The 14,989-nt window shown below is 44.2% G+C and overlaps 1 protein-coding gene across 7 annotated transcripts in view; it reads left to right on the forward strand.

Moving 5' to 3' along the window:
* The first annotated feature begins 991 nt into the window (after window positions 1-991).
* Window positions 992-14,989, forward strand: part of L3MBTL3 (L3MBTL histone methyl-lysine binding protein 3) — an 80,688-nt gene continuing 66,690 nt past the window's right edge. The window contains exons 1-2 of one of the 7 annotated variants that reach the window (XM_061990685.1): window positions 992-1,050; window positions 10,703-10,814. In XM_061990685.1, coding sequence (XP_061846669.1) covers window positions 10,713-10,814 — 102 coding nt within the window. In that variant the 5' untranslated portion in view covers window positions 992-1,050; window positions 10,703-10,712. The other 6 variants (XM_061990683.1, XM_061990687.1, XM_061990689.1 and 3 more) reach the window with 6 other exon arrangements.

Consider the following 14,989-nt stretch of genomic DNA (forward strand, 5'->3'; position numbering starts at 1 on the left):
CACACAAACATTTTTTAAAGGGTCATATACAGAACTCTTTCCCAGTCATGAGTTAGGCCCCTTGTGTACGTCTATTTTGCCTAATGTTCTTTCATGTAACAGACCTCCTTGTAGGTGAAGGAAGTCCACTCTGGCCAACACCATATAAGATAACAAAGACCTTCAGTTTTTGTTGTTTTCTGAGCAACAAGTTACAGAAAATAAATGCTAAAGCCAGCATTTTTCCTTTGGGAATGCAGGGCAATGAGGGAGAGAACGCAGGCAGGTGTCACTTTTGAAACTACTTTTGTTAGCTGGCAAGATTTTTAATGAGACGAGGCCCGTGACAAGTAATACTGCCCCGCTGAACGAACCCAGCATTTCTGGAGTGCAGGGGCAGCCTGGCTCCGCGCTGCTTGGCCTCGGACCTTTCTCCCCCGGGTGACCCCTGGCTGGAAGCGTCGAGGGGACTGCCGCTCCCCAGCGGGACCTGCACTTTCGTCGACGGGTGATGACTGTCCTTCCGCCGCCCCGGCTGCCGTTTATCGAGGGGCTGGGGGCTAAGAGCCGCAGACAGCCGCTCCCCGGCGCCCACCGGTCAGCCTCAGCGGCACCTGACGGGACTGCCGAGGACCAGTCACACACCTCGTCCGCCAAAAAAATCAAAAAGAAAATAGACGGAAAGGAAAGGAAAAAGTGCAAGGCATTATTTTTGAAAGCGCCCTAAATAGTGCGCGCGGCTGCTGCACAAGTCTCCTTATTATTCCTCCAGCGTCGGCAGTAAATCAGGGGAGACGACGCACCTCCGCCGGAGCCGCGGCCGGCGGCCGTGTATCGGGTAAGGGCGACGATCGCCGCCGGCGGCCAGTGGCCGGCAGCCGGTGTGCAGGGGCCGTGCGCTGGGGAGCAGCGGCAGCGGCAGCGAGGGAGGAAGAGCGGCGGCGGCGGCGGCGGCAGTTTCCCCTTTCCCCAGCCCTGGCTCGGCGGGCGCATGCTCACTTGTGCCCGCAGCCCTGGACCATATTTGTCAGGACTACTCGAGAGACGGAGAAAGAGAGAAAATTTGGGGGGGTAAGGCGCGGCGGGTTCCGATCTAATCCGCAAGCCGTTTAGGGAGCTACGATGGCAAAGGCTGGTGATGGGTTTTAATTTTCCCCCGAGGTGAGGATGAAAGTTAGAGAGAGCGCGAGAGATAAAGGGAGAGACGCACCTCCTTCTCCCTTCCTTACGAAACGTATCAGGGGAAGGGGAGGGGGGCTTCTCCCCCACCACCTCGAGCAGGAAGGATGGAAGTTAATGCCGGGGAAAGTGGGCAAGTGACTCGCAAGTGGCTGGGGAGCGGCTGGGGCAGCAGGAACCTCACTAAATCATAAGTGTACGAGTGTGAAAGAGGAACAAAAGAAAGAGAGAGAGGTGCCTGGTATTTCTTTTTCTCTTCCCAAACACATGAAGGGAGTACGTGTATATATATATATGCGCTATATATTTATATACATACACAGGCACGCACGCACGTATGTCCGTGTACATACATAAATATATATATACGCGGGAGGGTGCTGTGTAAATGTGTTTGGGGGGGCCGGGGGGGGAGGAGGGGGTTCCGAAGGGAGGGGGAAGGGAAGGGGAGAGACATTTTGCAGACTTGCCCCACCAATGAGCTTGTCAGTTGGCTCCATTTAATGACACTTACGGGGCACCACCGCGCGGTTGGGAACAATGTGATGCGGGTACAGCGGCGGGGCGCCGGGAGGAGGGGGGCGCGGGGGGGGGGAGTGCATGGGTGTGCGTGTGCGTGTGAGCGCCGGGCGCGGAGGGAGCCGAGAGGAGGGAGGGGGCTCGCTGCCATCCGAGCCCCCCCCCTCCCCAGCCCCGGCTCTTTGTTCACACAAGCAGAAGGACGGGGAGAAGTGCGGGCTGCGAGGGGGCAATGCGGAGCGGAGAGGGGTGTGAAACTGCCCCAGGTTTTTTGGTCGGAAGCGGCGAGAGGTGGCGGCTGCCGGGATATACCGGTTGAATGTGCCGTGGGTCCCCGTGTGCGAAGGCCTCTTTCAGCGCGCAGCGGAGAGAGTTTGTATTTTCCGTCGCTCCTTGCACTTTGTGTGATTGTGTGCGAGAGATATTTAAAATATAATCATCTCCCAATTTCCGCCATTTTGGGGAAAGTTTGCACACACATACACATACCAAAAAAAAAAAAAAGCTCCTAGCATTTTTATTTTTTTTTTAAACGGGCGAAAAAAAAGTCTTTCGCTCGAGTGCTCAGTTCCTGCCTCTGTGCGGTGCGTGCGCCGCGCTCGCTGCGGCAGACATGTGAGGCGGCGGGGGAACGGCCCCTGCCCGCTCGGGGCTGCGTGCGGCGGCGGCCGGCGCCTGTCAGCGCCGCCGGCTCCGTGGGCTGGCCTCGGGGGGTTGCCGGAGCCGGGCCCCGCGCTGCTGGCCGTGTATGTGAGCGCACATACACGTGAGTGCGTATTTTTGGTGGGGGGGTGGGGAGGCGGGGGGAGGTGGCAGGAGCAGTGAATAGGACGCGGTTTTTCTGTTAAGTTGCGCGCTCTCGGCTGAAGTGCGGCCGGGGTGGGGGAGCGGCCCCCGCGCACACGCCCGTCTCTCCGTCTCCGCAGCCGGTGCATATAACAACAGGATATAGGCACACTTGTTCTCGCTAACGTGTGTGAGGCGGTGTTTTTTTCGGCGGGGGGAGGGGGAAAGCGATTTTATTTTTTTGGGGGGAGGTGGTGGAAGCGGCGGACGACGGGAAGGCGCTCCCGCGGAGCGGCCGCCCGCCTCCGGCCGGGGCTGGGGAGAGGCCGCCGAGCCGGCGGCTCCCGGGGAGGGGGGGCGCGGGTCGGGGCCGCGGCGGCGCCCGCTCCCCATCCCCGTGTTTTAACCCCCCCTCTCCCCCTCCCCGCACCCCGTCGGAGCGGGCGCACACGAGAGCGTGAGAGAAAAAGTTGGAGCGCGGGGCCGGGCGCGGGAGGCTGCGGAGCCGGGCCGGGGCGAGCCCTCCGGGAGGGGCGGCGTGTGCCGGCCCCTCCCGCGGGAAGTGGTGCCTTTGCCGAGGGATGCCTGGAGATTGGCGAGGATCTGCCGGGGAGCGATCCCCCGCAGTGCCCTAGGGAAAAAAAAAAAAAGCAAGCTCGTCCCCCCCCTTCCCTTTCTCCGCGCTGGGGGAGGGGAGGAGAAGGTAACATTTTTTTTCTTCTTTTTAAATTTTTTTCCTTTCCACTCGGAGGTAGCCTCCTTTTCCCGGAATTCGGTTTCGGGGGGTGAACGTCGGGGGGGGTTGGAAGGGAAAAAAAAAAAAAAGCAAAGGACCCGGTAAACAAGCAGAGTCCCTCTCTCGTTGTGCAACTTCCTCAGGAACACTTAACACCCAGTTCCTCTCCCACCCCCGGCCGCACCGCGCTCGCCCCCGCCGCCGCCCCCTCGCCGGGGTAGGGGGGCACTCTTCCCCCGTTCGATGCAATTGCCCGGGGCGAGGGGTAAGAAAATGAAAAAGGCGAATTCAGGAGAGGAAGGAAGCAACTTGAGAACCACTTTCCCCGAGCGCTCCTCCCGAGGAGCGGGCCAGGACAGGCGGGCGGGCACTTTTGTCTCGCCGGTTCTGCCCGAGCCTTGGGGAAGACGCGGACCTGAGCCCGGGTTTTCTCCAGAAAGTTTCAAGTGCAGCAAAAACACGCCGCAAAACTGGCCAAGGAGGGACCTCTGGCGGTAGGCCGCGCGCTGCCGGCGCCGGGCAGCGGCGGCCGCGCCCGCCGGGCCTCGCCGCCGCGTTCCGCCCGCTGCGCAGCTGCGCTCCGCTCCCGTCCGTCGCGCCGCGACAGGGCGGTTGGGAGCGGGGGCGGCCGCTTCTGGGGCCCGCCGGCTCCCGGGCACGCCGCCACGGGTGGGCACGGCCCACGGCCTGTGTGGGGAGCGGCCGTGGGCGCGCCCCGTGGCCGTGGCACTTGTCCCACTCGAGAGCGCGGGCGGAGCCCTAGTGAGTACCGCTTCTTGGAAGGGAGGCTCCGGAGATGGAGCAGCCTCTTCCATCTCTTTCATTTACCTGTGATTAATAGCACGGGGTGTGTAAGCTTTGCAGTGAAAAGTAACAAGAGTTATATTTTCAGTTTTGTACTATTTTTCTTTTTAACGTCCCTTGTACAGTCGAGTGGTGTTGGACTGACCATTTCTGCTGCATGTTTCAACTCAATGACTGGATGCTCAGTCGTGAGTTCTAAAAAATCAGGTGGTGAGCATGAATGAAACTCTAAATACAAATGCTTCAGCATGTATCATTTTCGGACATAGTCTATGTTGAGGAGCGTAACAGAGTTTTCTTAAGGCAAAGGTAAAAGCGTTTCAGGATTACCAAGGAAGTTGCCGCTTTCCCAGAAGTTTCTATCATGAACATCGGAAAGAGAGAAACTCCCTGAGACTAGCGGCTGAAGGCAGTAAAGCACTCACTTAAATCTGGGGTGGTGCCGTGTACTCGGTTTTTCCTCGTGTGACTTTAGTGGATTTGACTCTCGTCCAGTTGGTCTTATGAACGGGTGCTCTGGTGGAGATATGCGAAGCAGTTGTTTTGTTGAATTTTTTTTTGTTGTCACTTGGTCAGTTGCAGTGAACTCTGCTTTTGTTTGTTGTGCTGGTGTGTGTTTTAACTTTCCGTTAATGAGTTTTTCTAGAGTGTTGCTTTTAAAAGTTCAGGTGAGTTACTTTTGATGAGACCTTTTCCTCTTGACTTGTTCAGCTAATGAAGAGAGATGGTTGACTTTTTGTGGGCTACTTCACTTACTGCTAGTAAGTGAAGTAGGATGATAGGTTGTGAGGAACCAGTGATTACCTGGGGATGGGGCTTACTGAAGAAAGTGATAACTTGTGTGCTTAGTCGTAGTTTATTAGTGCTCCACTAGTAGGACTGTTAATCATGATGAAACATACGAGCTCTTTAAGAACAGAAGGGAAAATCTATAAATGTAATAACCTGCTGAGTGTATTTAGGAGCTACAAGAAAGTGAGATAGTTGTTTAAGTACAGAGCTTATGGAAACTGCAAAGGACCAGCAAAAGAGGAAGAGTAGGGCAGGAATCAGATGAAAGGAGTGTTCAAACATATATTGAATTGACTTGGGGTGAGAAATGACAATGTGAAATAGGTCAGGTGATAATGTGAAGATTTGCTGCGTCACAGTTTTTTCAAGGAAATGTCTTCACTGGGGAGGGAAGGAGACACAACATTTTCTGCAACTTTCTATGCCTTGTTCAAGGAACTAATTAAAATTAAGGCATAGGATTCCAGAGTTGTTGTACTGGAGTCTTACTACATGAATAGATTAAACCTCCACTCAGAATTGCACAGACAATAACAGGAATGAAAGCGTTGCAGATGAAATACTTTTTTTTTGATGTGAGGTACAGGTTCTTTATAAACAAGGCAAAAGTTGTCAGCTGTAAGATTCATTAGATGAAGGGATAGCTTTGGAGTTGGGCAACTGTTGTGATGGTGTTCTGTAGATATTTGAAAACAAGGTAGTAGTAGATGAAGACTGTGTGTAATTGTGGTACCTGTTTTCTAGCAATGGTATGGCTGCACCTGTGTTACCTTGCTGACAGAGACCAAACTCGGGTGAGGACAGCATGAACCTCCTTTAGCACTGGTACAGACTCAGGCTTCACAGCATTTTGTTACTACTGACAATTTCTTTCTGTGAGGAAAAAGGTTTTAAGGTGAAATATTGAGAAACAGGAACAAATGTGCACAGTAACCCAGCAGAGTAGCCATGGATAAAATAAGAGGAAATAACGCTAAAGAAACATTACCAATATGAATTCTGACCCATTTTCTGTTACAAGTGTTAACAATAGCAAAGCATTTTAAGATGTACATTTGAGAATATGTATATACTATACAGCTCACCTTGAAAATAATTATAATAAATTTCATGATCAGAAGGTAGAACAGTAAAATTTACTGAAACAGCTCTTCAAGACAGAATAAAAGCTTGGCAGAACTAGTAAAGTAGTTCCAAAATGACAAACAATGAGAATTTGAAGGAAATACATAATCTGCAGATACTTCTTTTAGTGAAACATTAAAACAATCAAACCATTTAACAGATTCAAAACAGAGCACATATTAAAATGTGGTGGATAGCCTCAAAGGGTTTTACTGTTTCCTGCACTGTTCCCGTTGTGGTTGTTTTTCTTTAAGAGAAGAATCAGGTGCAAAAAGGTGAAAGGTGAGAAAGAGACAAGTGTGGAGTGCACCCAGCTCGAAGAGAGGATTGTGAGGAGAAAAGCAAGGCTCGCCCCAATGAGTTTACAGTCAAACTGGCTTCGCTTTTGCTATCTTTGCTAGCTTTAATACAAAGTCTATTTGAAGTACAGGGAGTTTGTTACGAGGAGAAATTCTGCTTTGAATGGCTTCAGCAGTGTAACAAGTCAGCCCAGGTAGTGTTCTCATTCTTACATATTAAGTAAAGCTGAAGCTGAGTATACACTTGTCCCTTGGTATCTAAAAGTTAGTGTACATGCAACTCTGATAGACTGAGTTTTACCCCTCTGATCCACTAAGTTTTCCTGATTTATTCTGTAGGGAGAATGTGTCCCTTTTAGCCTATGGGTACTGTGCCAAGCAGTCTTCTGTTTGGAGATGCCTGAGATAAAAACAAAAAACTCACCTGTTGCCTTTGTTTCTGAACATTCTTCAGTGCTAGCATCATGCACACATCCCTGTAGGGAAGAGGGACCATGGCTTGGCTCCATAAGGACATTGCCACCCCTGGGACCACTGTCCCTGGGATCTCACCCTTGGTGCCACTTGCTGAGACCTCTTCCTCTGGCTCCACATGCCCAGTTTTGCCTGTCCTTGCAGAAGCTGTTGGCTGCAGGGAGGACCAGCATGGGGCAAATTTGCTAGGCTGTCCTGTTGTGGTGGCTACGAAAATTGTCAAAAGTAAGAATAAAAATACCCAGGGATGCATAAGGAGAAGAGAGACACTAAGGCAGACAGGTTTTGCCAATTTGTCGGTGCTGGCAGCTTTGCTGCTGACATCTCCTCTCTCTGCTGCCCAGTATTGAGTTGGCCCTGCTGGTTAGAAATCATACAGACGACTCACAGGTGACATCAGAGGTTTTCCGAATTTGGATAGATGTCAGGTAGTTTTTTAAAGAGCTGACAGAAAGAATCCTATTCCTTTTTGACGTATTCCGTACGTAACCCTGTAATTATTTCAAAAACTACTTGCAAGTTTAATTGGCATATTCGCTTCTGTTTCTCTTTGTTACATCTTTAGAGAATCTTTCACCAGATAAAACTATCTAATATTTAATGCTGTTATTAAGTATTTCCTATGTGAGATACCCATTTATTGTTGAACCAATTGGTAAAAATGAAGATTTGTCTAAAGCATGTGGCTTTATGTGCTTGCTTGTTTTAATAATTTTATTACCTAGGTCTAAACCAAAGTTACTGGTGAAATATTAATGTGCAGGACACCCCTCTGTAAATGTTACATCTTACAGCTGTGTAGTCTTGAGATAGTACATCCCTAGTAGTGGATTTTAGAGATGCTTTTGGAAGATGACTGTTCTGAGTTCTTATTTTGTCCTTTTGTCCACATCAGATGGCATTCAGAGACAGGCATAGGGACAATAGTGTAGTTACTTTGGCCCTTAGTCATTTTTTTGCTACTTTTCAGGAAGGGTAGCAATGTAAATGATAGCAAATGAAATCATTATGGAAGGAGTTACACTATTTCAAAGAACTACATCAGAGCTTTAAAAACAAAAGTGAAAATGAGTAGCTAAGATGTTCTGTAGTTTTCTTTGTTCTGTGATTTAGATGTAGACATTACAATGGCTTCATCCTTTTTCAGTACCTCATCACTAACAATTTAATTGCTCTCTGTCTCCCTCCTTATTATCATTAGTAGAGGAATGTAACCCCATCTTTCATCTGTTCAAACTCAGCAAAGCTGGAAACAGACGTTTTGTTAAATGTAATTCCTTTTGGTAAATTCATTTCTGTCTGCATTGCCCTGCAACCTTTTCAATCCCACCAAGAACACTTCTGAAGACTGCAGAGTGTGAAAGTACAGATTGTGCCTTTGATGTTGAATTAAGTTTAAAAGGAAAACAATACTGAATATCCATCAGACAATATAACATTATTACTGATTATTACCTGAGGAAACTTTGTTAGATGTAATTAAGTTTAAATTTGGATGTTTTCTTGAGAGAAATGTGCCCTGAGCACTCCTTGTTAACTAGTTTATTTTTTTTTTACTTTCACAGTTTAAATCCTGCCTAAGTAGGCTAGGCTCTGTTTTGTTTTTTCTCAATGTCATTTTTTTCTCTTTTTGTTACAAAGTGTGCCTGTTACGAGGGTTGCACTGTTGGAGGTGCCAGCACCTGATGGAGTGAGTGTCTGCTGCTCCTTGCTCTGTGGGATGACAGCCGCTGCAAGGAAGCATTTCCCTACAGCCTCCCAGGTCTTTCCCATCTTCTGTTTTGCCTTCTGCAGAAACCATTGGAACTTGTTTTCTATAGTAATTAAACCAGTGGAGGATTGAGTGAAGTGTCCTCCAAATAGGGTGGTAATTTAAAATTAAGTAGAAACTTCAGTTAACAAAGGACATAGCTTTGTATTTGCTTAGCTAGGCTAATCGCAGGGAGCTCGTTACACCAATGTGCTTAAACCAGCATGTTTCATGTCCTTAAAATTTCACGGGTTTCTGGATGCATTCCATTTTTTAGCTACTTGTAAATTTGAGGTCTTGTGTTCTTGAGAGAAGGTGTCTGCCTCTGCCATTGTGCTGCAGTTTGGTGGAAGCCTTCTTGAGTTGGTTTGCTGCAGTGTTGAAGGCTGGGTGGTTGGTGGGCCTGAGCTCTGCAATGTACTGTGCTCTCCCATCAAACAGAGGTTGTCCAAGGTGTCTTCCAGGAGCAGCTCTGTCACAGGGTGGTGGATTATGCCAGGGAGTGACTTTAGGAGGCAGAGTCTGAAGCTTTGGCAAATTTCCCAGTTTGCACTGAATTTCTTTAGATTTATTGACACATTTTAAAATAATTTTGTTGTGCATTGATTGGATCATTTTCAGTACTTTCTCATACAGGATTACTGAAATTAGCAATGGAGAGGACTCATTGAATCATTTGTTTCTTCTTACTTCAAAATTGTGAAATACGTAAAGTTTTCTCAAAGAGCTTTCTGTGAAGCCTGCCTGTCATGAAATTAAGGGGAATACAGAAGTTTTCACCATAGGCAGTGATTACTAAGTCCAGCACTTCTTGTTCTGTTGATACTACTTAGTGACTACACTGCAAAGGAAGTTGATAAGGTATTGCTTAGAGTTTTAAAGAATTAACCAGAAATGAGGAGAAAACTAAGGAGAAATAAAAGGGGCTCCATATTGCAGACCCCTAAACCAGGGTAGTATCTGTCTGTAATGGTGGTGTTACAGTGATTGTAACTAATACCACTAAATTTCGTTTGTTGAAATTCCTGATTTCCGGAGAGTGTTAATAGATAATTGCAGATTTTGGGAGTGGGACCTAAGTCAGAAGTTAGATTTTGGAAAGCAAGGTCAAGCACTGAGGACGCTCTCTGCCTATTTGAATTTCAAATACTGATACTTGAAGCAAAACTTTGCAGTCTGCAGATGGAGTATAAGGCTTGGAAAGTGTTTGTTAAAAAGTTCAGAAAGTGTAAATTTGAAAAGGAGTGAGTTTTGCTAATAGTTGACAAATCAAAGATAGAGCTAATTTTGCTGCATATTGTTTCACCTGCTAGAGAATGCTGAAGTTCTTCAGAAAGAAATAGAATAAGTCAGATTTCACATTGAACATAGTAAATTAGGTGACAGGCCACAGATTTAAAGATTGCTGTATTTGTAACAGGTAGAAAGGAGGAAGTCAGTGGTGGTTGTAGCTGTCTGCTATACACATTTGCAGTTCAGTGCAACTGGTGTCATCTTTGTGGTAGTGACAAACAGTGGACAGGGTTCAGTGGCAAGTGTTACATACTTCTGTTGTTTGTGCAAATTATTTGGGATAAACTCTTAACACAGAAGAGAATGTCCAAACCCACTATTTCTGAATAGTCTCTTACTGTTCTGGAACAGAGTGATGTAGTAAAAGAAAGTCTGGCAAAGTAGTAGTTTTCTTCGGTATGTATGTTTCTTTACACTAAAATACATTTTACAAATGCAAAATTTAGCAAAACTGGGTGGAAACAGGCAAGGAGAATTTGAGTATCCTGAGTCAGATGATGGCAGTTTCAATTTCATTTTGATATTTTGTGTGAAGCATTCATATCAGCACATTGTCTGATATTAAGGAAAAGCACTTCTATTACTCAATGATTAGTGTGTTTATTGTGGACATATACTCACTTCTTGTCTTCCAAAACAAATGTTTATCTTAGGTGTACTTGAGGTATGTTCTCTCCATGTCAATTTCTTTGCTGTTTGAAATCTTTCATTTCTGTCCAATACAGCCTCATTAATAGCCTCCTAGTATATAAACCAGGTATTATTTTTAAGGTTTTCAAAAGATTTCCCCTTGTTTTTATTACACTAGTGTATATAAAGTATCAGCATTGTCATCAGTTGTCCATGCTGCCAGTGTGCTGAGTGAAGCTTTTGATACTAATCTGTAAAGTGTGTTTGAAGAAATGTCTGGTGATAGAAGCATTAAACCACTTACAGCACTTTCAGATTTTTTTTTCTTTTTTCCAGTACATGCATCATGAATGAATCTGCCTCTAGTGGAAATGGCCAAGAGTTTGATGTATTTAGTGCTATGGACTGGAAGGATGGCATAGGTACTTTGCCAGGAAGTGACCTAAAGGTAAGGTAATTTTTTTTTTATAAACAAGTGTTAAATGCCAAAAGAACATGTTTCACAAGCTGGTGTATAGGTATCTGCCTCTATGAATTACACATGAATCTGCAGTTAAGAGACTGTAGCCTGTTAGCTTTTAGCTTAGGAGTTTCTTTATTAGAGCATCTTTCTTATGAGGAGAGGCTACAGGGTCTGGAACTGTTCAGCATGGAGGAGACGGAGGGGGGACCTCATTAATGCTTACAAGTATTTAAAAGGGAGTATTTAAAGTATTTAAATTTTACAAGTATTTATCAAGAGAATGGGGAAACACTTTTTTCTCTAGTGTCCAGAGAAATGCTTTATTCTCTAGTGTCCAGTGATAGCACTAGGGTTAATGGACAAAAGCTGGAACACAAGAAGTTCTATGTAAGGAAAGAATTCTTTACTGAAAGAGTGAGGGAGCCCTGGTGCAGGCTGCCCATGGAGGATGTGGAGTCTCCTTCTCTGGAAGTTTTCAAAACCCATTTGGACACATTCCTGAGTGACCTGATCTAGGTGGACCAGCTTGAGCAGGAGGACTGGACTAGATGATGTCTAGAAGTCCCTTCCAACCCTTACTATTCTATGATATTATGATTCTGTGATTCAGTTTCTGGTACTGACACAGACAGCTGTCATCCCCGTAGGAGAGCATAAATTAGCACTATCTCACTATATAGACAGAAGTAATCAAGTACACAAAATCCAGGAGAAATCTCAAAAGTTAAGTGTGAAAATTTAGACCACTTAAAGCACTGTATTACTGCATCACTAAGAATATACTGTCATTGACTCACAGGGCCTCATATTCGTAGTTCTTTTTATTTCTAAAAATAGTTTGTTTTTGCTGTGCTACTGTCATGTGGATGCCTAGAAAAATGAATAAAGTGAATGCTTCTGAGTTTGGTGTAGTTTAGAAATTTGAGTGATACTGGAGTAGTATTTTTATTTTCTGAAGTAAATGATAATATTTTTAAAATATTTTGTGTATTTTTTTAAATTTATCTGATGCTCTTTACTGTGTCATTAAATGTTCTCTGCTGTGTTATCTGAAACTACAGTTTCGATACTAGGGACTTTCTTGCACCTATTTCCTGTTGATTATAGTACATATTTTCATATCATTCCATATAGACCAACATTGATGAGGTTTTCTCATAGTTTGTAAAAGGACTCTCAATAGAAAACGTTTTTTTTTAAAAGAACTTTATATCCCTTTGTGCCTGAGACAATTTCTATTGTTGAAGTAAAGGGTGAAACAATTCAGGACATAACATGTTACAAGTGTATTTTTGTGTTGTTTTTAGAGAACTGTAGAATAGGTTCACAGGATAATTTTCTTTGCAAAGGACCTCAGCAGACCACATCTGAGCACCCCAGACAGCAGGCCATCTTAGACCAGGTTGTACAGAACTTTTGTCCAATACAGATTTGAGTTGGAGATATTACAGTCTCTCTGGGCAACCTGCTTCAACATTTGACCACCCTCATAGCCATTTTTTCTGTTTATTAATATTTTGTTGGAAAATATTCCAACAAAAACAGGCTGATCCTGTTGCCATTTTTCTGTGTATATTTGAAAGTGGCCTGGCTCCATCGCCTCCATATCCACCACCAGCTACTGGAAGACAGCAGTAAAATCTCTCCTTCTATTCTTAAAACTGAACAAAAAAGTTTGCTCAGCTTCTCTTTGCATGTCATCTACTGTGGCTTTTGCTTGTTTTGGTGGACATCCACTGGACTTTGCTTTATTGCACTGGACACAATAGTCTTCATGTGGTCTCGTCAGTATTAAATAGAAGGGAATAAGCAGCCCTGGATGCTCATGACTGCTGTCAGGGCACACTGATGACACATATGCAGCTGGTAGGTCTTCTTCTGCAAAGCTGCTTTCAGATAGTCATCCCCTGAGCTGTACTGATACAGTACAGCTGTTTTATCCCAGGTGTAAGGCTTTGCAAGTGTTCTTGTAGACCTTGTTAGCCCATTTCTTCAGTGTGTGGAGGTCTTTCTGAGTAGAATCGTTGCCTTTTCAGTTTATCAGCTGCTCCCTTTGATTTGGTAGTTTGCTTTTGCTGCCTTTGCACATCTAGAAGCCTTTCTTGTTCCCTTTGCTAGTTTCTTCTCCATCTGAGATTTGGGTTTCGTAATTAAGTCATTGTACACTGTAGCGGTACCACTATATACATTCTCTGTATAATGTTTCCTCTGTTTCACCTATACTTACTTCCTCTTCCATTTGAATCGAGGAGTCCCTAGTTATTCATGATGGCCTTCATCCACATTTGCTTAATTTCTTACACGTTGGCATGCATCATTCTCCTGGAAAGATAACCAGGTTTCCTAGGCCTCTTCAGCCTTTAAAGCAGTCTCCTGTATGATCCTGACAAGCAGATCTCTGAACAAGCCTAAATCTGCCTCTCCCAAAGTCCAGTGCTTCTGTTTCAGCATTTATTTTGCTCACTTCTTTCAGAATTTCAGACATAACCATCTCGTGGTCATTGCTGCCAAGGCTTTCATCAACTTCTACGTCTCTGACCAGTTTTGGTTTTGTTTTTTTTAAAGTCCAGGCTTTTAAAATTCCTTTCTGCTTTAATAAGCAACATTGTGTGAAAGGCAAACATAATATTGCAATTTTTGAGGAATACAAAAGGGAACAATGCAGGAAAAATATAATAATCTTATATAAATCACTGATACATTCTTCCCAGGCATTAGGGAAGATACAGTCAGAGGTGTGATGGTGATGTACCCACAATTAAAGATACAATTGACTAGGCATTTCATTCTCATCTATTTTTCCTTTTTGTTTTAAATACAAAAGCAAAGGGTTACTGGATGAAATTGAAATGGAGCCATTTGAACACTAATTGAAAGAGGAATACTTTCTAAGAATGCAGAAGTAGCTTGAGGAGCTCTGGACCTGGGAGCATCAAGAGTCAGTGAAAGTCTAGGTGTTTAGATAGATATGAAAACAATTTGAGTTGTTAGAACAGTAAGGATTTGTAAGATTTTGAAATTATTGTAACAATTCATTTTTCAGGACTCCGAAATACTAGTGGTTAAAAGGTGACCAGTCCCTTGAAACTGTAAATATGATTGTGGAAGATATGTTATGCCCTTTGTGGAATTCTCAGAATTGAGTTAATGTGGGTGGTTTACCTGAAGTGTCCTGATAACAAAGTGGTTTTAATATCGTGTCCTGGATCTAAAGAATACGGCTTTATTCAGCTTGTAAGCTTCTATGTGTCTTTCAAAAAAACCTAATAAAGTTGTTCCACTAAACCATTGTGATGTATTTCCATTGAAATACAATTGAAAAACATAATGAAAACACCATAGCAGCAAAATGCATAAATCCGAAGATTCTGTTTTTACAACTTGGTCATAGATTAGAGGGCTTGTTTCCATAAAATGTTGGGGAAAATTGTCTTTAAATAAAAAATCTTTGAACCCTCAGATTTGGTAAGCTATATTGCATGAGCATGTTTTAAGTTAAGCTTCTAATGTTGAAATTCCTTTTTTTTTATTATATACAAGGTTTGAGGTGTTACATCCTTGAAGTCCTTTTTAGTCATGCACATCATACAGCATTTGCTTATCTTTACTGCTTGCATGATGAAGTTTGATGCTAATTTTTGCATATGCACTTTTTAAGAAATCTTTTTTTGTATGTGCTATATTAATATCCAGTCTCCTCAGATTATCAGGCAAGCATATATGAGCAACCATTCTTTTTAAGAGCTACTTCATTTTTGTGAATATAAGTTCCTCTGAATAAAAGCTGGCAAAAAGCCTGTTGTAGTGTAAAATGCTTGAAAAATTTACAAATAACTCCTCTCAGTATTTTCTTATCATTGTTTAAATTTAACTTTTCTTATGGAAAGAAGAACTTCTTATAGAGAAGAAGAACTAAATTAGAAATAATAAATTGCATTATTTCATTTTATTACAAAGTCCTGTGGGCAGTTTCATGCCTACCAGAAATGAGATAGGCTGAACCAGGCAGAACAAGGGAATCCAGTCAGATACCAAGCCTGTGTTCTCAGCTGTGCCATGGTCTCTTACGTCAACATCTGTTTCCACATTGGTAAAATGCTGAAATTGTTATTTTCTTAAGATTTTGTGCTGTGTCAATTGATAGATTTTGGTCACCTGTG

This window comes from Colius striatus, chromosome 2, assembly GCF_028858725.1.
Source record: "Colius striatus isolate bColStr4 chromosome 2, bColStr4.1.hap1, whole genome shotgun sequence".
Taxonomy (NCBI): domain Eukaryota; kingdom Metazoa; phylum Chordata; class Aves; order Coliiformes; family Coliidae; genus Colius; species Colius striatus.